This window comes from Trichomonas vaginalis, chromosome I (genome assembly GCF_026262505.1).
Source record: "Trichomonas vaginalis G3 chromosome I, whole genome shotgun sequence".
NCBI classification, from domain to species: Eukaryota; Parabasalia; order Trichomonadida; family Trichomonadidae; genus Trichomonas; species Trichomonas vaginalis.
The window spans coordinates 17132148-17152682 of record NC_067203.1 but is presented as its reverse complement, the minus strand read 5'-3'; the positions used below and the strand labels follow the sequence as shown (position 1 = coordinate 17152682).

Sequence of the window (20535 nt, the reverse complement as noted above, 5' to 3'; positions counted from 1 at the left end):
TTTACAGATATCTTATGCAAAACTGTTAGAAGGTTATTCGAACCCGAATATGACAAACTTAGAAAACATCTGCGGTAAATTTAACTCTTCAATAGAGAATATGAAACTTATAGTATGTAACGAACTTCAAAGTATAGATACAAAAAGTTTTGAACTCGATGCTTTGAAGAGTCTTATAACAGACAAAGTTGGAGTTGTTGAAAGAAAATATAAAGACCAAAGAGTTTGTGAAAATGTTGCAAACTTCGTCATGGTTTCAAACAACGCCGTTCCGATGAAGTTAGAAAGTTCTGACAGAAGATATGTAGTTGTCAGAACGTCAGAAGCTCATATGCAAGATACAGAATATTTTGACGACTTAGCAGAAACTTTGACATCTGACTTTTACAACCACTTGTTCTCATATTTCATGACATTAGATATTTCAAAGTTCAATCCAAGACAAATTCCACATACCGAAGAGAGACAAACATTGTTAGAAGCAAACAAGAGTGTATATGAACTGTTCATAGATGAAACTGACTTTGAGTGTTTAGATGAAAGGTCATTGTACGATTCGTATAAACAGTATTGTCAAGAGTATGGTTATATGACAGCGTCTAAACGAACATTCTTGGCAAATGTCAAAAGTCTTTTAGATGTTCAGAATGGTGTATATACAAAGAAAAATTTTTCTGAGTAAATTTTAAAAAAAAATATTTTTTTATCCGATAGAAAAGATGACGAAATTCATCTCAGTAAACAAGTACATGTCAGGACTTAAAGAAGAACTAGACCCATTCACATATTTGAATGTTTACTTCTACCATTTTGAAAAGTCTACATTTGACAAAGTTTGGAACATCGAACCAGTTAAGTTTGCTATTGTGACTAAAAATGGTGCGAAATTTGAAGACTTAGACATAGAAGGTTTGTTAACAGTCAAAGAAAGTTTTGACAGAAGGTTTTCAAGCCTTAAAGAAGGCAAAGCATACAAACTTGTTATACCTTATGAACCAAAGAAAGCAGACGACTATGAATATTATGAGTCTAAGATAGTTGAAGTTCAAGGTAAATTGGGTAAAAGATTTTAGAGTCTAAGCCAGTGTTTACTCCTAAAGAGGAAGAGAACATTGACATTGACCCAGAAATGTTCTAAAAATAAAATTTTATTTTTACATGTCATATCTCCCTTCTCTGGAACTGGTTCAGGTTCTTTCTTCTCTTCTTCTACTTTTTTTCTTTTCTTTTCTCTTCTTCTTCTCTGGTGGAGTTATGTCAAACTTCTCAGAACCATATTTTTGTAAAGTGCTTTGTCATTTAATAGCTCTTCTATTCTGTTTTCTATTTCATTTTCAAGAACAGCGCATGTGTCTTCTTTGCATTCTAAGAAGTTTTGTTGGACTTCATCTCTCCAAGAGGCGTCATCTCTGTCAACAAGTCTGTCATTGACAAATTTTAAGACTTCTCTGCTTAACGTTTTATGGTTCTTGTCATATTCCCAGAAACAGAACTTTAGAACAAATTCACCTTTCTTGTTTACACTATGTAAGATTTTATGGTCGACAGATGTTTTGCTGTCGAAAAAGCTTGTCTCGAATATAGATAGCGAAATCGCTAGACATTTCCTAAAAGATAAAAATTTTAATTTTTCTAAAATATGTTAGAAAAAAAAGTTTGCTGACATTGACAAAAAATTTGAGAATGTTTTAAATAAGAACAAGAGGAAGTTGGAAAATGCTCAGATAAAACCATACATGACAAGTTCTTATTTGCTCAGAATGGTATAACAGGTCTAATTGCACCACCTGGGTCGGGTAAGACTTTCACTTATCTTAAAATGGCTGCACAACAACAAGAACTAGAAGAAGAAAACCCATTCTATGAGTTAGTAGTCATTTGTAGTACTGCTCTGGTCAATTTGACCAAACCGTAAATTCGTTCAAAGATATTATAAAAAAGTCTAAGTTAGTATCTATAAAAGACTCTGAGTTGTTAGATTGGATAAAGAAGTACCAAAGAAGAGTTTTGAAGTACAATGCTATAAATGAGTATATAAACTCGAAGTTTAAAGACCCAAATGAGGAAATGCAGAGAATATTAGAGAAGAAACACTTCAGAAACAAACAGAAAGAGATAGAATACATTTCGAAGAAATTGCAATCTTACGATTGGAAGACTTACCCTCACAGATGTCTTCTTATCTTAGATGACTTTGCTTCTCATCCTTTGTTAAAGAACAGAGAACAAGACATGTGTCGGATTCTTAAGAAGCTCAGACACTTTAACATCTCAGTTGTCATTTGTGTACAGACAGCCAAGAGTTTAAGTAAGGATGTAAAGAGAATACTTACTGACATTGTACTTTTCCCCGGATTGTCCGAAGACGATTTCATGGAACTTATGAAAGAGTCCATGGCAGGTAAGTTTGACAGACATGAACTATGGGAGAAGTACAAAGTCATACAAGACCCTCATACTTCTTTCAGAATTCACATCTACGCGAACAAAGTTCAAATTGTTTCAAGACAAGCTTGAAAAATGTAAGTGTTTTAGTCTTAGTCTGTTGTGGTGCTGGGGCTGTCGGTTCTTCTGGCTTTGGAATGGACTCGGTTGGTGGTACGTCAGTCATCCGTTTGTGTCCTGTCGGAAGGAAGGACTCGGAATGTCGGAAAGAAAAACTTTTCCTGTCGGAAAGAAAAACTTTTCCTGTCGGAAAGAAAAACTTTTCCTGTCGGAAGGAAGAACTTTTTCTGAAGGTCGGCCAAAAAGTTCTCAATTTTCGAAAATTTGAATGGTTTACGGACGGACAACAGAAAAAATTTTTCCTGTCGGAAAGAAAAACTTTTCCTGTCGGAAAGAAAAACTTTTCCTGTCGGAAAGAAAAACTTTTCCTGTCGGAAGGAAGGACTTTTCCTGTCGGAAGGAAGGACTCGGAATGCCAGAAGGACTCGGACAAGACAATTTACTTTCTAGAGCTACCTGAGCCATCTTTGGTGTCAAGCTTGAAAAATAAATGGTTCATTTACTCTTCCTCTTTGAAGTTGTCAAAATACTCTGTTATCTTTTCCTTCAGTAGCGGTAAGTCTTCTTTGAATGTAAGTATTGTACAACCTTTCATATCATAGTGTGTTTGAGGTAACGTATCTTGAACTATCTGTTTAACATCTTCATTTGGTGTCATTGAAATCGGTAAGTTTTCGCGATAGAACCAATTTCTGTCAGATTTGTAAATCTTAGCAAGGTCGTAAAAGCTTTTGTTGTTTCTTCTGACTAAATGCAACATAACCATATCTCTGTCTTCTTCATTTTCCATCTCTTCAGTGTAAATCATATACTTATAGTTCTTTTCCTTTCCTTTTGGTACCGAACGTGGTATTCTTTTCTGTATGTTTTTGTCTTTTGCTTCAATGACTTCATCTTTTGCATGAAGTTTCTTTTCCATCTCTTCACGTTCTTGTCTGTGAAGTTCGTCAAGAAGTTTACAAATATACCAAGCATAGCGAGGTGAAGCCCACATTGCAACAGCATTTACAAGAAGTCTATGTACATACCAACCTCTCAAACCATTTGGCAAATTTTTACGATTTTCATAGAGTTTTGGCGACCCCTGTAAAAGTCGGTCTCGCTGTGCTTCGCTCAAAAGTTCTTGTGTGCTTTGGTTTTTGAACCAATCGTCTGTATGTTTGGTATCTGGTGCAAAACATGCTGTCAAAATACTTTGCATTTGGTACATGTCATCTTTGACTGAACGAATGAGACGTAACTGTTTGTTAAACTGAACCCACTCATATTCTTCACTTATGGCTTCATGAACGATAGCAGTTGTTGTGTTCTCTGTTGTTGACATTTCTGTTCTTACATACAAAATAAAAAATAAAATAAAAATAAAATTAGCGTTATTTTCTGGCTTTCACAAAAGACCAAAAATAAACGCTTTACATGTATTTTTCAGCAACTTCGTCAAATAATTTTATAGCTTTGTCGATCTCATCTACTTCAAACGTTTCTTTACCTTTCGTGGGAGCACCATACATTTTCTCAAACTTTTCAAGTAGTTCTGTTTCAGCAGCTCTCATATCGTTAACAAACGCAACCTTAACTCTATTGACTATACTGTCATATCTTTGAGTTATATTAAATGTTCTTCCTATCTTATATCTCTTTGTATTGAAGTCCTTCGGTTTCTGAACGATGTAAAGTAAGCCTTCACTGCAACGTTCCGTATCGAATGAACCATATGTTATGAAATTATATCCAACAACTGGGTCAATCCAGAACAAAACTACTGGTATAAGACTTTTGTCTATAAGATATGTTCTTGTTCCATAGAATCTTACCGATATCATAAGCTCAGGATTTCTTGTCAAAATTTTCTGAGTTGAAGCAATTCCAACCCAATGGTTTGTTTTCTTTCCAAATGGTGTTAAAATGTCTGACAAAGAATATTTGTTGTATTTCTTTGAGTATCTTACGTTTAAATCACCTATTCTAACCACTTTGGTCTCATTGTCTATCTTTTTAACTGTTTCAAACTCAGTGCTTGTCATTTCCTGTTCTTACATACAAAATAAAAAAAAATATTTTAAAAAAACTAGCGTTATTTTATTTTGTATAAAAGATACAGTTATATCATGAAATTTGGTCATTTTTTTACGATTTTCATGAGTTTTAGGCGACCAGGGTTTTTTACCTGCTCGCATTTTTCACGATTCAGTTTTTACGATTTTCATAGAGTTTTGGCTACCCCTGTAAAAGTCGGTAGCATTTTTTCACGATTTTTCATGAGTTTTTTTTACGATTTTCAAGAGTTTTGGCTACCCTAAAAGTCGGGTAGCATTTTTTCACGATTTTCATGAGTTTTTTTTACGATTTTCGTACGGAATCTCTATCCTCGATTTTCCTAGGGTAGCAAACATATGAGGAAATTCATGAAATTTGGTCATTTTTTCAGCAAAAATATATTTTAGGCGACCAGGTCCCTCGGTCCCTCGGTCAACTAACATCTTTTTGAAAACGGTGACAACATGACATTTTGACAACAGTCCAGGAAATAGACTTTCTTCGTCAATGAGCGTAAATCAGACAAAAATATATTTCTACCATAAAAGTTTCACAAGCGTTTTACATGGTATATGTTGTGATGGTTCATGACTTTAAACAGTTTTGTAGCTTCTATTTCTTCACGAAGGATATCAAAAGTTTTAACAATGCCGAATGTTTCTTTATATTTCTTCTTGACGTCAGATAGAAGGAAATCGTTAGCAGTTGGATAGTTTTTGTTCAGAAATGTCAACATGTCCATTTTATCTTCTGCTGGTTTCTCTGCTTCTTTCTTTAAGTCAGCATAGTCGTTTCTCATACGTTCTATCTCTTTGACGGAGTAGTTATATTTCCTTGTTGCTGCTTTACATTTTGAACATTGTGGGTTCATTTTAGCATTATATTCTGAACCTTACCTGCAAGTATGACTAAGGCGTAATGGTTTCTTTAACTCAAAGGCTGCTGGTTTTATCTGTCCGTTCCATACTTTACCTCTTCTATCTTTATCTCTATCTGCAAGACACATTTTGCAACTAACGAAACAAAGTTGTCGTAGGTCTTAAACTCCCCAGATTTTATGTCAATGAAATATACCATATCGCAGTCTTTGTGGTTGCAATGAAATCCAAGAAACTCATAGTTTAGCTTTCGTATGAACTTCTTTATTTCTACTGAGTCAGTTGGTTTCACTTCTATTTCATCGAATTCTGGAATTGTAAGCTTTTGTTGTTGTATTTCAGGAATTTTAGGTAGATGTTCCACCAGGTCCTGCATTTCATAAAGATATTGTTCATTTTCTTCATCTTTTGCACTACAGTCTAAATCTCCTTGGAGAAGTTCTTGCTTTATCTCTGGATTTCTGTTTCGAAAGTATATGAAGAAGGAATGAAGCTTTTCATCTCTACTAACATTGAAGTTGGGTTCATGACTAACGAGTTTGGTGCTGTTGTTGCTAACATGTTCTTACAATAAAAATAAAAAATATTTTTTTAAAAAACTAACTTTTTTTTTATTTCAGCACAAAATTCAAGAGTTTTGGTTGAAAAATACGGTGGGGCCAAAAGTGGCTCGACCTCAAAACAAGCATTTTGTGAAGAATATACCAACCGGCGGAAACCAGCGGGTTGCTTTTTATACAAAATTCAACGGGTGAAAGAATACGATGAAATTCATGACAAAACATTGACAAGAAAGTTCATGACAAAACATTGACAAGAAAGTTCATGACAAAACATTGACAAGAAAGTTCATGACAAAACATTTACGATGAAATTCATGACAAAACATAGACAAGAAAGTTCATGACAAAACATTGACAAGAAAGTTCATGACAAAACATAGACAAGAAAGTTCATGAGAAATTAGATGAAGTCTCAACAAAACATAGACAAGAAAGTTCATGACAAAACATAGACAAGAAAGTTCATGAGAAATTAGATGAAGTCTCAACAAAACATAGACAAGAAAGTTCATGACAAAACATAGACAAGAAAGTTCATGACAAAACATAGACAAGAAAGTTCATGACAAAACATAGACAAGAAAGTTCATGACAAAACATGTACGATAAAATATATTTCCCGACTGTTGTCAAAATGTCATGTTGTCACCATTTTCAAAAAGATGTTAGTTGACCGAGGGACCGAGGGACCGAGGGACCTGGTTCGCCTAAAAACCATCTACCCTAAATATATTTTCAGTACTTTTTCAGCACTTTTCCGTAGTTGTATATGAAAGACAATTCGAGATAAAATCGTAGTACAATGTATAATATGCCACACCGTTTGTTGTAAACCAAACTTGAAAGTCAGAGAAACTGTTACTAGGTGGTTCGTAGAATTAGAAGCAAAGTCATAAAAGTCCTTACCGATACAAAGAAAACTGTTGTTGCTTGAACTGAAACTTGCATGACACATGACATTTTGAGGGTCAAACACGTTTCTATAAACTGTCAAATCTGTTGGTGGAGTATAAATTTAAATGGACCATCTGGTGCAATGGTTCGTTCTGGTTTAGTAACCGAAGAAATTGCGCCCAAGAACGTTTGTCTACTCCCCAATATAAAAACTCTGTATCTCTTGGAGGGTTAATTTCAATCTTTTGAAATGAAACTGTGGAATTCATCTTGTCGTATTCTAGTTTAGATAGTATGTTCCATTTAGTAAAGAGTGGTATTTTTCTTGAAATTCCAGTAGTATTGTTTATTTGATTTGAAAGTCATTTAGAGTTTTTTCAAGACTTTCGTCTGAACGAATTGTAAAGATTTCATTTCGTCAAATTTTTCTATTAGACCATCAGAACCTTTATACTGCCCATGAAAATATACTGCGAACATAAACGCATTCGTTCTATTTGAAAACAAAACTCTTCTAAATCCTATTGCCTTTGCATCTGAAGGACTTTGAAGCCAACGAATTGGATAGTCAAACCTGTAAGCTCCGGATGAAATTTCTTCATCTGAAATATTTCTACCAGCATTTGTAAAGATATAGTCTAACGGTTTTGTATCTGCTGCTTTTGTTCTTTGTTTTTCAACCTGAAGCATTTTATATATGTAAAAATATACTGTTTTAAAAACGTTTTTACTTCATGCAATGTTTTATTTCATGCAATGTTTTATTTCATGCAATGTTTAACTATTTCACCATCTTCTTTAACAGCCCAGTACTTACGCTTGGAGAGGACATGAACTTCGGAAAATACCTTATCTAGCTTAAAACAGCCCATCTTTTCACCGACCATACCCATTTCAATGAGTTTGTTATAGCCTTCTTCGTTCGTCATGAGTGCATCGATGTTCTCATAGTATACCACAATTTTGGATTTAACCTCTGAGAAGAATTTGTTGTAGTTGTCAAGGACTGCCTTTGCGAACTGAGGATAAGACCAATGTTCGACAATAGGTTTTAATGTGGTTACTAAGCCATTTTGACCTTGAGTGAACTCGTACTTCAAAACGAAAGGAGAAAACCTTTCAACAAAGTTGTCGACCTTCTCATAGTGTTTACTCTTCATCTTTTGAGGTTTTTTAATGGAATATCCCCATGTCGAATTCATAAGCAATTTGAGTGTCATTGCAAGTTTGGGGTTTGAAGCTTTCCTAATATCATACATTTGTTGTATGACTTTTCCAACTGTATAGTTCCTTCCCGGGAACTCGCCATTTTCGTTTGGAATTCCAGTCGGGATATATTGGACAAACCTCATGTACGCAGCGTTAAGGTCGACATAGTATATTTTTTCATATGAGTCGAACTTGTCGCATCCTATTGGCCCAGTTCGTGGAAATTCAAGCGAGTCTCTTATCTTCTGAGAAACTTCTCCTGTTATCTCATAAACATCGTCAAAGCAACCTGTTTCATATAAAACCTTCTGACCTAACTCAGATGCTCTCCAATACAATTTGACGTCGACTGGATTTCTCAAAGGAAGTTTGTTTATAGCATCTTGAAGTTCTTGCAACCTCATTGGAAGTTCTTCTGGTTCAGGTTGGTATCCGAACAATCCAACTCCTTTTGGAACTGTGTACTTCTTTTGTGCTATAACTTTGTCTGGAACAACTTTTGGTCTTACCAACAATGAAAAGTTTGTTTCGTCTTTTGGTACAAAAGTTTCTGTCAGCTTGTCATCTGGAATTGGTTCCAACAAACCTTTCTCGAAAAGAATGTTAACAGCTCTGACAATGTTGCACTTGCCTTTTCCGAACAATGGGTTTGTAAGACTTTCGTTCAACATGAAGTGGTTGTGGATGAGTACAATCTTCAACCATGGTAAGTCTTTGTCAACAACATAGTCGTCATGTGAAAAACCTTTAGCTGTAGGTATGTTAACTCGGATATTGACATTTGCCAACGGTGCAATTTTTGACAATTGACTTCTAAGAATGTACCTTGTTTTCAGACATGACTCAAGATACTTCATTTTCTCATCTGTAACAAGACCGGAGTTCCTGAGACATGTAAGAATGCAAGGTTCATTGACAATTGTTTCAATTGAGTTGTAAATTCCATACCTGGTTAAGTTAATGTCAGACTTATTTCTGAACGGGAAATACCCAGCATGTTGTCTGACTGCTTGAGGGTTGGGTTGGTACCATTCAAACTTCACGCTTGCAATTCCTTCAATTGCATTCAAAATATCTGAGTCGGAGTCAAACATTTGTTCTCTCTTTGTAGTCTTGGAAGCGTCAAGAAGTTGTGCGGCTGTTGTGACATTGCCATGTGCATAGTATATATGACCATCTAAATCTGTTACGGTTAGTCTGAGATTGTATCCTTTCTTATTTCCGTCTTGAATTGCAGCAAGTACTCCCATGAAGCCTTCTTTGTTCTTTCCTTCGTCAAAGTTTACTGTAAAGGTTCGCCCAGATGTAATTTTACTTCGAACTTCGCGATACTTTTCATATGCATATCTTGTTCTTTCCATGGGAGCATGTGTGTCTTCACCCTTCCCTTTTTTCCGTCTCAAAGGATGCAATTGTTCGTCATGTTTCCAGTAGAATCTGGCAAAGCCGTCGTGTCCTTCAACTTGAGGTTCATTAACATCGAAAGGCATGTTCATAAGACATTCTTCTTCTAACCTCTCTAGTCTGTTTGGATAATTTGCGCGTGCTGTATCCAAGTCCATTTCGTAGGTCAGACCAGTCAGTTTGTCATAGACTTTTATGGGTCTTCCCTTCCTATATTTAAACTTCTTTGAAACTCTCCAACCATATCTTTCTAACTCTGCTTTTATTCTAGCAGACTTTCTGTCCATTCTATATGGGGGCATTTCTATAAAAATAAAAAAATATACTGTTTTAAAATGGTATGCCATATAGCTTCTTGAATTTGTTAAGACGTATATGAACGCATTTTCCATCTGTATCTCTAGTGTTTACATAAGCATAGCCTTCCTTAGTAAAACATACTTGTAATTTCCTATAGTTTACGCCGGTATAAAAGTAGAAAGAGTCTTGTTCTTCGCTATAGTAGTAAAACTCAAACGTATGCTCGCCATAGTCTGTAATTTCAATTGTTTCATCTTCTAGTTCGTCGACAAATTCGAATACAATATCTCGAAATTTGCTTTTGTTCTTATTGTTTTCAGAACAAGTGACCCAACGCAAGTTTTCAAGTCTATTGTCGTTTCTTATATGGTTTATATGGTCTACAAAAGGTAAATTGTTAGGGTTCGGTATAAAATGAGTTGCAATGACAACATGTTTAGGATAGTTTTTTCCACTCATCTTCATAGTAGTATATCCGTCATTTCGCTCCCATTCGCTTAAAACTCTTTTTGTCTCTTTTTTTCTGACTTCAAATGACTCACAACAGTGAATTTCATATTTCTCATCTAACAAACAAGTTTCCCAACGGTCTTCTCCAACAAACTCAGCGTACATTTCAAATAAAATAAAAAAATGTTTTTTTAAAAAAAATGTTTTATTTTAAATGGTATGCCATTTCATATTTCTCATCTAACAAACAAGTTTCCCAACGGTCTTCTCCAACAAACTCAGCGTACATTTCTATAAAAATAAAAAAATGTTTTTCCTTTACTTTACATAACCACCCGCAACCAAAAGTCTTTGACGCCAACCCATACCAGCTAATGAAGGTTGACTTGGTTTAGTCTCCAGACTAAACTTTGGTTTATCTTCAGTTTTTGGCTTCCCTTCTTCTATTGGTTTTTCGTCACTTTTCGGTTCATCTGACTTTACCTCACTTGCTGGAACACTTGTGTCGTCAACATCTTCATAAATATCATATGCCATTTGTTTTTGTTTTCCTTTCAACTTTTTGTGTTTGTTGTAAAGTTTAGAATATTTCGACTCTAAGTCAATGAGATGTTCTATAATGAACTGTTGGTCAGTGAAGTAAACTTTTCCATCTGTTGTCTCGAAAGCTCCTTCAGACTTCAATATTTTATTTGTGAGAGTCTGTTTCTTTTTTGAGATACTTGCCGTTCCATTTTTATGAAAAGTGACTTTGTAGTTAGGGTTTGTATTTCCAGACCTGGCACCTTCTATTATTGAATTTTTCTCTTCATCTGTAAGTTCTTTGACAGGTTTTGACAATGGTTCTGAACTTTTTTTTGTGGTGTCAAATCTGCCGTTTCAACTTCTTCGGTCATTTCATCTCAGTAAAAAATTTTAGTTTGGTTTGTTTTCAACTGGTTGTTTAGGTTTTTTAAGTCGGTCTAAAACTTCCTGAGGTATAGGAAGAACTTGACAAACACGTGGTTGTGTAACTGCTGGAAGCCGACAAAGCCATCTTGAACCCATTTGTCTCAATGCTGTATTGTTCATTTCATCTCAGTAAAAAATTTTACATTCCCCACGTTTGAGGCGGTTGAGGTTGGTTGTTGTTTACCCACTGTTGTGCATGGTTATATCCTCTGTTAAAGAATCTTTCACCTTGGTCCATATAGTGCCCTGCTTGGTTATAGTAGTCATTTGCTTTGTTATAGTAGTTTCCTGCTTGTCTTCCTACATTGTCCATCCATCCTTGAACTTTTCCTCTTGTTTCAGGATTTGGAATAAGATTTGTTGCATCTCGTGCTACATCCCAACCTTTCTGTACAGTTTGTATAATAGGTTGTGCTTTCTCTTTAAGTATACCTAAAGTACTCAAAATCTTCCTTCCAATTCCAAATGCACCTCTGGCTATTGTTCCCACTGCGGGTAAAAATCTAGATGCAACTCCTGCTAACGCGCCAAATAAACCCATTTCTTATAGGATAAAAATGACGAATCCAAACAAGGACCCGTATGTTTCTAAAGCGACAAAGAAAGCACTCATGGTAAAAATCTTTAGTTCAACACCAAATGCTTGGTTTATGGATATCTTGGAAAACATTCCGAGAGTTAGAACAGATGGACCACCATACTGGCTAATATTTGTTGGTCAAAACACAAGATACTGTGAAGCCATACCATTATGGTCCAAAAATATTTTAGATGTGAAAACTGCTTTGACAATATTCGTTGACAAATACCATCCAACAAAACTGACATCTGACTATGAAAGTTCTTTCAAATCAGATGATATTAAAAACTATCTGCGTTCAAAAAATGTAAACCAATATTTCATTGTCGACCAAAACCATTCTGCTCTTGGTGTCATTGACGGTTGTATAAAAATGTTAAGAGACTTAAATCAACCACAAGGTGGTGAGGTAGATGAAATGTCATATGACGACAAGTACAGACACTTCTCCATGGCAAAGATGAGACAAGTTTTAAATATTTACAATAGCCGTAAACAAAAAGGTTTGGGAAACCACTCCCCCGAAGAAATGAAAAACAACCCCAACTTAGAGAAAGACTATATATTTAATAGTTTAGTCAAAAGAGACAAACAAGAAAGAATGCCAGGCTTCAAACTTCAGAAAGGTGACAAAGTAAAAATAGAAATACCTAAACGCGACCCATATGAAAATACTATTGACTATGACAACAACAAGTACCCGACAGGTACTCACATTCGTGTTCGTAAAAATAGAAGAAAGTATACAAGAGAATATTATGAAGTTTTAGGCAAACATGGCAAAATGTACAGACTGCAAGCAGAAGATAAAACGACTATTGTCAGACCTCGTTTCAAACTTGTTAAGGTTCAAGGTGGTATACTTTCAAAGACAGTTCCTAACAAATATAAGACAACTCCTGACGAATATGCTAAAGAAGTTGAAAATGACGACTAAGCAATTCTATACCATGCGTAAACTGTCATGTAAGGTGGCATGTAGTCTTTACTTTGTCCCGTTGTTTCTGCATATCCTGTAATGCGATGTGTATGGCTTCCTCCTCCCTCAGTGTTACTCCAGTAACAATTTATAGCAAACTTAACGTCGTCTTTAACATCATATCCTTTACCTTTTGTCATTCCTGTCCAATCCCAATATCTATGCTTATGCCAACCTGCTTCAGCTGTAGTTAAATTTATGTAGTGACTGTGTGCAGGTAGGTTTTCACCTGAAATCGTTTTACTTCCACCTGTTTCCTTTGAAGAGTTTGCACAATACAAAAACCTGTCGACTATTTGAGTCCAAGTTCCGAGACCAAGTACTACTTCTGGTTTGGTAGAGTTCATTGACGTATAAATAGAACCTATAGGATATACTGTTTGAAGTATTTCAGTCTTTAATGTTTGAAGCTCTGTTTTGTCAGCTTTCTTATCTAACTTTTCTTGAAGTTCATTTACGTCAGAGATGCTATGTGTATGATGTTTTTGTGGGTATGTTCCTTCTGTCCATGCGAAAATATACTCTTTTGTTGCATCTACATATCCAGCTATCCATGTCGAGTCTGCTTTTTTATTCCTTAACTCTGTAACACCTTTCTCAAGCTCTTTCAACTGTTGTCCATCTTCCATTAAACCTCTGGTATGACTTGAAACCGTTTGTGCCAACATATCTACAGTTTCTTTGTCGGCTTTAAGGTCTAAACACCCTGAAACCCATCCTGTATCGGCTTTAGATTTTAAAATCTTTGATGTCCGTTCATGGTACCATTCAACCCTTTCTTTAATTTCTTCATCTTTTTCATCCACATATTCCTTATCTGCCTTCTTATCTAATGCACTAGCCACACGTGCTAACTCATCGTTAACATATGTTTTATCCGCTTTCTTTTCAACATCTGCTTTTGTTGCATATGTTGCATCTGCTCTGTCATGTTCTTCTTGAACTTTTTCAATGACATACTCTTTGTCAGCTTTGTTGTCAACATCTGCTTTCAAAAGAAGTTCTTTTATAGGTTTCTCGTTTAAAGTTCCTTTTGTTGGATTTATACAGACAGTATGGTTCCTATTGTCTTGAAACAGAAACTCATCTGTCATTGGGTTTAATGTCAGTTTTAAGTTTCCTTCTTTCAATGACTCAGATATCTTAGAATAGTTTGAAAAGTTTGTTGTGTTCTTATTTAGAGCTTGCACAATGAGTTGTCGGTTGTGTTGTATTTCTCTCATAGACGCTGTTTCTTTCGACATTTTTATTCTAGATAAAATATGCTTTCAATAGAAAAAGAAAATTCAAGAGTTGCTACAACTAAACCATTAGATGAACTTTTTACGAATGTCGGTCAAAAGTTTGAGACAGAGACCGTAAAGCATGAAGGCTATCGTTTTGACTACCCGTTAAGATGGCTAAGAGACCCATCTGTCACAAAAGCTGTTGGCTTTCGTAGAATGAAGTTCATTTCAGAAGCCATACATGGTTTCCCATTTACGGTCGGTTTTGAAGTTCGATACTATAACAAAGAAAAACGTACGTATGAGAAATTTGAACAGGGAAAACTTTTACAAGTGAATTTGCTTGTAAACTTAGAAACAACTCTTCAAGCTTTTCAAGAAAAAATAAACGATATCTATCTCGAATATGCAAAACAGTACAACATTGACGAAGGAGAGTACCATCTCGATATTTTATATGACAGGAAAAATGCAACTGTTAAAATCAATAGAATAGAAGACCTTGGAGAAAACGTTTATATTTCTACAAAATATAACAACTTGGCATGGTATAGATTTTTGAGGATGTTAAATCAGCCTGCAGAATATCCAGTACACCCGAACTTTTATGAAGTCGAAAACCCTAATGGAACATATGAAAATGTTTTCGACTCAGATGCTATTATAGTTCATGCTTCATTTTCTGGTGCACAAAACTCTTTTTTATGCTTGGCAAATGACTTTTACGAAAAACCTACAAAGCTATATGAACCACCGAGTGGAAGTATTTCAGACTTTCAAGTATGGTTTACAACAGATGGAAGAAAGAGAATAGTTCCATTATACCATGCGTTTTACTTAGAACTTAGTCTCATATACAACTACTATCGAACGGTAAAAATATAATTTTAATACGGTTGAGGTGTTGGATTTGGTTGCCAACTTGACTGTGGTGCAGGTTCAGGCTGTTGTATAACAGGAGCTTGTTCTTCTGGTTCAGGGTCTTTAGGTATAATACCAACGAACTGACCTACTCTTTTACCAATATTTTTGACACCGTTCCAAATTCCTCTTCCGACAGATTTTATTCCATTCCATATACCTCTTCCAACATTTCGAAAGAAGTTTCCTATTCTTCCAAAGAAACCCATTTTACTATATGTAAAAATCTAATGTCCGCCTAGTCTCTTACGTTTCCTTCTGAGTTCCATTGCATTCTTTAACTGGAGCTCATACATTCTATTTCTCCTCTGGTAGAAAACATACTCTGGGTCAACTCCTGTGTTCGCGTCATCTGCATAGAGTTGTTTATATCCCACTTCAGGGTTTGTATAAAACTCTTTCCATCTCATATTTGCATACCATGGTGGTAAGCCTAACGCAGCGTCATTTGACATGGCAGTTTGCATTTGTACATCTGTTGGCACTTGACCATAGTTTGCCATTGCAGTTTGTATTCTAACTTCATTTGGAATATTCTCTGGGTTTGGTTGTCCGGGTTGCTGTGCATTCGCTAAGTTCTGTGCGTCCATTTAATATTAGATAAAAATATCTCTTACGAGTACATATGCCGAACATTTGCAGGCATTGGTTCATCTTCATATTCTCTGTACTTCTCTGCCACGTCAAATAAGTAAATGACACAATGGAAAAAACCTAAAACAAGTAGTCCTATTTCAAACCACATTTACTTACCAATAAAATTTCTTTGTTATGACACTTTTTCCGGTTTATAGGACCTCTCTCATATTCTATCTTATCATATCTATACTCATAGTCATGTATGTCCTCTAACCATCTCATGACACTTTCCAAACCACTTTTATCGGATGTAAAGTAAAAGCATGGATGGTTATGTAAAACGTCTAAAGTTTCTAAAGAGTCTCTCAAAGTCCAGTCTACTTGGTATTGAAAATCGTATGTGTTATAGAACGGTGGGTCTACTATAAAGAAAACATTTTCCTTGTCTTTAAATTTTTCATACAACTCTGTCCAATGACATCTCACAAACTCTATACCCTCAGTATATTTTTCTATGTTCTCTTTGAAAACCTTTGTATAGTTAAGATATAAAACGTTTGACATAAGTGTTTCAATGTCATGAACTCTTATAGAACCACTATATAAAAGTCTAGAAGATATACTATCCCAGTCAATATACTCTGCCTTTTTCAAAACCTCTCTGACAGTATTTTTCTTATCTAATGGTATACGTTCCATCTTACCTATAGGTATCTTTTCTTTCAACTCACTCAATATTTTGTTTGTGTCTGGTATATGTTTGAGACGGTTCATATAGTTGTCGAAGTCATTGCATATAATCTTTGAGTTTGGGAATACGGTATGGCACAGATGGGATATATAGAAACTTCCACCGAACAAATCTACAAATGTTAGACCATTCGGTAGTTTCTTAAGTTCTCTCAATAGAATATCTTTACATCTACTCTTATTTCCAAAGAAGGGTAACGGTGGTTTTGTAAAATTCATTTTATATACAATAATAAAAATGTTTTTACCTGAAAAAGTGACAGAAAAGGCTTCTCAAAGTATACTTTCTTGGAACGCCCGTAACTTTTCTGTAGCGACGATAGACCCTTACTTGTCCGGACATAGTTATACTATTTTGAGTCCTCTACCGAAAAGTCAACGACAACGACTTTCAAAAATTTTTAGGGCTAGAAGGCACGAAGTGCCTGGGAAGCCCCCTTCACCCACAAAAACCTCATTTTAGACTTCATTGTATACTAAACATCTTCAGGGGCTAGAGGGGCGCAGCCCTGGAAGCCCCAATGCCTTTTTTTTTTTTTTTTTTTTTTTATATTATTCATGTCTGTCTCTAACAATTTGATATAAATCCAAAAAACAGATTAATAGTAATAATCCATTTTTGTAAAAATTATTTTTTAACATTATCTTCAAGAGGTTGCAATATGAATTCGACGACAGTTTCGACGGATCCAGCAGACTGGTTAGATATAGGTTGTTGAATTGAGAGCATTCCGTTGCCTTTAAACCTGAAACTCGTTTCAGAGGATAAAGTCATTGCTTTCAAGACAGGAACAAGCGAGGATATAGGGTAACATGCTTCAAATGGTTCACAGAGATCGAATTTCGGTCTTTGGGCCATGAGAAGGCCGAATTCCATTGTAGATCTGACTGTTCCGAAGCCTCCTTCCATTTTGACATCGAAAAGCTGGGCAACAGCATCTATGACCATCTTTATTGGAACAGTATTCTTAGTCGTTGCATCAGGAAGTACAAGCATCTCTTTGACAATTGATGATCGAATCATATACGAAGCAACTTCAACAGAGTCGGGCGCCGAGAAGGCTTTGGATAGTGTCATGTTATTGACTTGTGCAGTAGGGTAGTAAAGAGTTCTAATCGTACAATTTGTTGTTGAAAGACCATCTGTGATTTCAACTTGTATTTCAGCATCATTCTTCGACCTAATTTCGAGTTCTGTAGCAAATTCTGAAAATAGTTTTATACGTTTAACACACTTTTCCTTTTATAGTCTCTGATTCAATTTTTTGATAAAGATTCACTTAATATTGAAGCAGAAAAACGATAGGGAGGCTTTACGTAGGAAAATGAATTTATTCTTCACGTCTGTCTCTAATATTTTGATGGAATTAAAAAAAAATTACTTTAAATCAACTCTATTTATAAATAAAAATAAAAAATAAGATAGAAAAATACAAATTATCCAGTTGGGAGAACCATTTCTTCATCGAAACCTCCAAGGAAGATATCATCGACTTGAACATCGCACCAATAGCTCAAAGCGAGTGATTGACTGTCTGTTTCATCCATATCTTGTGCGAGCATGGCTGCAGTTTGAAGAATTTCGTCTTTTCCTTCGAGATACTTCTTTACACGTCTTCTGAAGATTGTTCCAAGAGATTCCATGAATGGTGTTGGTTCCATATCTCCAATCACAGCTATGTCTTTGAAAATATATGGCCAACGAGCAAATTCTTTGGATAACGGTAAAATATCATCAGGAAGAGCGAGTAATGCCTGACATAATGACCAATCCGGGATATAGTTAGCTGGAACACCACGCCAATCATTGTTTCCATTCAAAATTTCATTAATGAAATCAAGGTCTTTTGCATAGAGGGCTGAAACAGGGGCAAGAAGCATGAAATCTTTAGCTTGACCATTTGTAATGTAAATTCCGAACTTCCAAAGTGTTGTTGATGTCTCAAAGCAACACCTTCGAAAAGTGAACTGAGCAAGGAAACGAATAAGGTTCAAAAACTCATCGTAAGCTTGCAACTGAACTATTTTTGACTTTAATGGGTCGAAATTTGGAGGAAGAGATTGTTGAAGCACATAAAACCCACGAAGACAGGTTTCTGTAGCTCTATCGAATTCTCTGTTGAATAGTTGTTGTCCGCACATAACAGGAATTGTCAAAGGAGAGAAAGGAAACTGTAATCCCATTTCGAAAATGCTTTGCGCATCATCCATCCTCTTGAATGCGTTGAATACAGATACCTGCTGTTGTGCATCATCTGTGTAATCAATTGTAAATGTATACTCGTCGAGTTGATTCATCTTGAAAAATTGAGGGAAAGGAGATGGCCAAGACTTCTTCTTTCCAATGAATCTGTTAGAGGCGGCTGCTTTTGGTATTTTCAGGTACTCATCGTATGAATTTGTCTTAAGAATTGTCTTTAATTCTTTTGCGAAATTTAACGAGTTAATTGGGAATCCTTTTTCCTGTGGTTGTGCTTGAGACTTTGCTTCTGACTTTTTCTTCTCCATTTCAAGTGCTAATGCTTCAAATTCGGCATCTTCATCTATTTCTGCCTTTTTTCCTTTTGATTTTCCTTTCTTATTGGCAGGAGGTGGTACTGGAGCAGCTTTTGGAACAGGTGCTGGTGGAGGGGGCGCTACAGCATCTTCTTCTTCATCGGCCAATAAAGAAAAATCGATGGCATCATCATTGTCGTTCTCAATTGGGGTATCATCAACTTCTACTTCTTGCTGTGGTTTCTTATTTTTATTCATTTGCTCACGAAGCCATTTGATTTGGCGACTTGACATCGAAAAAAATGAAAAAAAATTTGATACCTAAAAAGTTTGATATAAAATTTTGTCATGTAAAGCGTCATAATAAATTCTAAAAATCCAAAATCTGTGTATTCATTTTATTCACGATTAAAAATGCACGCCATTTCTCTATATAAAATAAAATTTATTTAGTCGTGAGTCAATTTTTTTTTGGGCGAGGAAATATGGGTGAAATAAATAAGGAAACACATATTTCTGATACACAAGATAAAGGCAAAAAAGCTGGACTAGCCAATAGGAGCAAAATCCAGAAAAGTGCTTCGTTTGAAGAAATTCAAGAACGATTATCTACACTAATATTCATTAAATACTCTAAATTATTCTATTGGGCTGCTAGAAAGTACAAATCATTAGCAGATTCTCTCTCAAAAGCTTCCAATTGCTATGATATGAATACTAAAATTATGATCATAGCCAAGTTCCTAATTGGCATTATAGCATCTTTCATTTATTCTAATTTTATACTAACACACGACGATGAATTTCCCACACACCAAATTTATTTCTTTTTCATCTTTGTTTTCCTTTTATATATCTCATTCTTCTGGATTAGTAATGAAATGATACTTTCTAGTATTTTTGCTTCCATTCTTGGTTCTCAAATTATTCTTACGAGACTTAAAAACCTCAGTATAGATGTCAAAGCATGGGTATGCATTTTAATGTATCCTATTCAATATGCTTTGATACGTAAACCAATAAGTTGCAGATTTAGTCAATATTTTCCACTCATTGTTTTCATTAATCCGGTTTACTTTTTCGCACTCCATTTACCTGGATATTCTTATCTGGCAATGATTCCTTTTGCTATATATCCAGTTATCCAACCAATTATTGATTATTATTTATTTGGCCTCAGATATTACGACGTTCAAGCTTATCGTTTCATCAAGCAGCTCTCAACTGCAATAGAAGTTGCTGTAGCTTTTATTGCTACGTGCGCATTTTCTTTACTTTTAGGCTACAAATTTAGCCAAAAATTAAGCCTTGAGAAACTTTTTAAGGCTTTCCATCCAATACCTTTCATTGTATACTTGTTCCCTATGCTCATTTGTGGAACACCACAGAGCAAATATTATCTGTTTTCGGCGATAATTTTGATTATTGTTCCAAGAGATGCAGAAAATGGTAACCAAAGTAATCACGCTATAATAGATGCATTACTATGCATTGCATTTGAAGCATTTGAATCAATTCTTAATCAAAACAATTTTTATTTCAGATATTTTGCTTTATTTGTTTTACTTTCACTGTCCTTTGTTAAGTTAACTGATATATAATATTTCATAAAAGAATTTTATTAATATGTGTATTTCCTTTCAAGTTTTTACTATAGATTGTTTCCACACTCAGCATAAACTTTGCAAGCATAACTATTCTTTGACAAAATCGATCATAGACTATAGATTACTACAATCATATTCTTTTGGTTTATTTCAAATAGCATTCATTCTTATTTGATACCAAGAAGTTTAATAGTGCTAGCTAAACT

General features: G+C 35.2%; 16 protein-coding genes and 3 pseudogenes across 19 annotated transcripts, besides 1 other annotated feature; 4 read left to right on the top strand and 15 right to left on the bottom strand.

Moving 5' to 3' along the window:
• Nucleotides 1-13994: part of a mobile genetic element that runs on past the window's edge.
• Nucleotides 720-1050, top strand: TVAGG3_1000390 (protein of unknown function, DUF4108 family; the record flags this gene model as incomplete). Its single annotated transcript, XM_051254297.1, has 1 exon — nucleotides 720-1050. A coding segment is annotated over one exon (331 nt), but the record flags the coding sequence as incomplete, so codon positions are not given.
• TVAGG3_1000380 (KilA, N-terminal/APSES-type HTH, DNA-binding family) lies at nucleotides 3005-3706 on the bottom strand (the record flags this gene model as incomplete). The annotated part of the gene is made up of 1 exon (XM_051254296.1): nucleotides 3005-3706. One exon carries the CDS (start codon nucleotides 3704-3706, stop codon nucleotides 3005-3007), a length of 702 nt encoding a protein of 233 aa, XP_051079870.1.
• On the bottom strand, nucleotides 3995-4529 carry TVAGG3_1000370 (organellar and viral DNA polymerase type B; the record flags this gene model as incomplete). The annotated part of the gene is made up of 1 exon (XM_051254295.1): nucleotides 3995-4529. A coding segment is annotated over one exon (535 nt), but the record flags the coding sequence as incomplete, so codon positions are not given.
• On the bottom strand, nucleotides 5093-5607 carry TVAGG3_1000360 (annotated as a pseudogene). The gene has a single exon. A coding segment is annotated over exon 1 (515 nt).
• TVAGG3_1000350 lies at nucleotides 6719-7567 on the bottom strand (annotated as a pseudogene). The gene has a single exon. A coding segment is annotated over exon 1 (849 nt).
• Nucleotides 7639-9777, bottom strand: TVAGG3_1000340 (DNA/RNA polymerases family; the record flags this gene model as incomplete). The annotated part of the gene is made up of 1 exon (XM_051254294.1): nucleotides 7639-9777. The coding sequence occupies one exon, from the start codon at nucleotides 9775-9777 to the stop codon at nucleotides 7639-7641; it is 2139 nt and encodes a 712-aa protein (XP_051079868.1).
• TVAGG3_1000330 (His-Me finger endonucleases family) lies at nucleotides 9821-10405 on the bottom strand (the record flags this gene model as incomplete). Its single annotated transcript, XM_051254293.1, has 1 exon — nucleotides 9821-10405. The coding sequence occupies one exon, from the start codon at nucleotides 10403-10405 to the stop codon at nucleotides 9821-9823; it is 585 nt and encodes a 194-aa protein (XP_051079867.1).
• Nucleotides 10559-11136, bottom strand: TVAGG3_1000320 (annotated as a pseudogene). Its single transcript has one exon. A coding segment is annotated over exon 1 (578 nt).
• Nucleotides 11156-11311, bottom strand: TVAGG3_1000310 (uncharacterized protein; the record flags this gene model as incomplete). The annotated part of the gene is made up of 1 exon (XM_051254292.1): nucleotides 11156-11311. The coding sequence occupies one exon, from the start codon at nucleotides 11309-11311 to the stop codon at nucleotides 11156-11158; it is 156 nt and encodes a 51-aa protein (XP_051079866.1).
• Nucleotides 11331-11732, bottom strand: TVAGG3_1000300 (uncharacterized protein; the record flags this gene model as incomplete). Its single annotated transcript, XM_051254291.1, has 1 exon — nucleotides 11331-11732. The coding sequence occupies one exon, from the start codon at nucleotides 11730-11732 to the stop codon at nucleotides 11331-11333; it is 402 nt and encodes a 133-aa protein (XP_051079865.1).
• Nucleotides 11749-12541, top strand: TVAGG3_1000290 (uncharacterized protein; the record flags this gene model as incomplete). Its single annotated transcript, XM_051254290.1, has 1 exon — nucleotides 11749-12541. A coding segment is annotated over one exon (793 nt), but the record flags the coding sequence as incomplete, so codon positions are not given.
• TVAGG3_1000270 (phage tail repeat-like family) lies at nucleotides 12705-13994 on the bottom strand (the record flags this gene model as incomplete). The annotated part of the gene is made up of 1 exon (XM_001582460.1): nucleotides 12705-13994. One exon carries the CDS (start codon nucleotides 13992-13994, stop codon nucleotides 12705-12707), a length of 1290 nt encoding a protein of 429 aa, XP_001582510.1.
• Nucleotides 13995-14012: 18 nt separating this feature from the next.
• Nucleotides 14013-14861, top strand: TVAGG3_1000250 (uncharacterized protein; the record flags this gene model as incomplete). The annotated part of the gene is made up of 1 exon (XM_001582459.2): nucleotides 14013-14861. One exon carries the CDS (start codon nucleotides 14013-14015, stop codon nucleotides 14859-14861), a length of 849 nt encoding a protein of 282 aa, XP_001582509.2.
• Nucleotides 14862-14863: 2 nt separating this feature from the next.
• TVAGG3_1000240 (serine threonine-protein phosphatase family) lies at nucleotides 14864-15106 on the bottom strand (the record flags this gene model as incomplete). Its single annotated transcript, XM_001582458.2, has 1 exon — nucleotides 14864-15106. One exon carries the CDS (start codon nucleotides 15104-15106, stop codon nucleotides 14864-14866), a length of 243 nt encoding a protein of 80 aa, XP_001582508.2.
• An 18-nt stretch (nucleotides 15107-15124) lies between these two features.
• Nucleotides 15125-15487, bottom strand: TVAGG3_1000230 (uncharacterized protein; the record flags this gene model as incomplete). The annotated part of the gene is made up of 1 exon (XM_001582457.2): nucleotides 15125-15487. One exon carries the CDS (start codon nucleotides 15485-15487, stop codon nucleotides 15125-15127), a length of 363 nt encoding a protein of 120 aa, XP_001582507.1.
• Nucleotides 15488-15626: 139 nt separating this feature from the next.
• Nucleotides 15627-16445, bottom strand: TVAGG3_1000220 (phage tail repeat-like family; the record flags this gene model as incomplete). The annotated part of the gene is made up of 1 exon (XM_051254289.1): nucleotides 15627-16445. The coding sequence occupies one exon, from the start codon at nucleotides 16443-16445 to the stop codon at nucleotides 15627-15629; it is 819 nt and encodes a 272-aa protein (XP_051079863.1).
• A 409-nt stretch (nucleotides 16446-16854) lies between these two features.
• Nucleotides 16855-17304, bottom strand: TVAGG3_1000210 (exodeoxyribonuclease III protein; the record flags this gene model as incomplete). The annotated part of the gene is made up of 1 exon (XM_001582456.1): nucleotides 16855-17304. One exon carries the CDS (start codon nucleotides 17302-17304, stop codon nucleotides 16855-16857), a length of 450 nt encoding a protein of 149 aa, XP_001582506.1.
• Nucleotides 17305-17608: 304 nt separating this feature from the next.
• TVAGG3_1000200 (uncharacterized protein) lies at nucleotides 17609-19016 on the bottom strand (the record flags this gene model as incomplete). The annotated part of the gene is made up of 1 exon (XM_001582455.2): nucleotides 17664-19016. The coding sequence occupies one exon, from the start codon at nucleotides 19014-19016 to the stop codon at nucleotides 17664-17666; it is 1353 nt and encodes a 450-aa protein (XP_001582505.1).
• Nucleotides 19017-19187: 171 nt separating this feature from the next.
• TVAGG3_1000190 (uncharacterized protein) lies at nucleotides 19188-20372 on the top strand (the record flags this gene model as incomplete). The annotated part of the gene is made up of 1 exon (XM_001582454.1): nucleotides 19208-20323. The coding sequence occupies one exon, from the start codon at nucleotides 19208-19210 to the stop codon at nucleotides 20321-20323; it is 1116 nt and encodes a 371-aa protein (XP_001582504.1).
• Nucleotides 20373-20535: the final 163 nt, after the last annotated feature.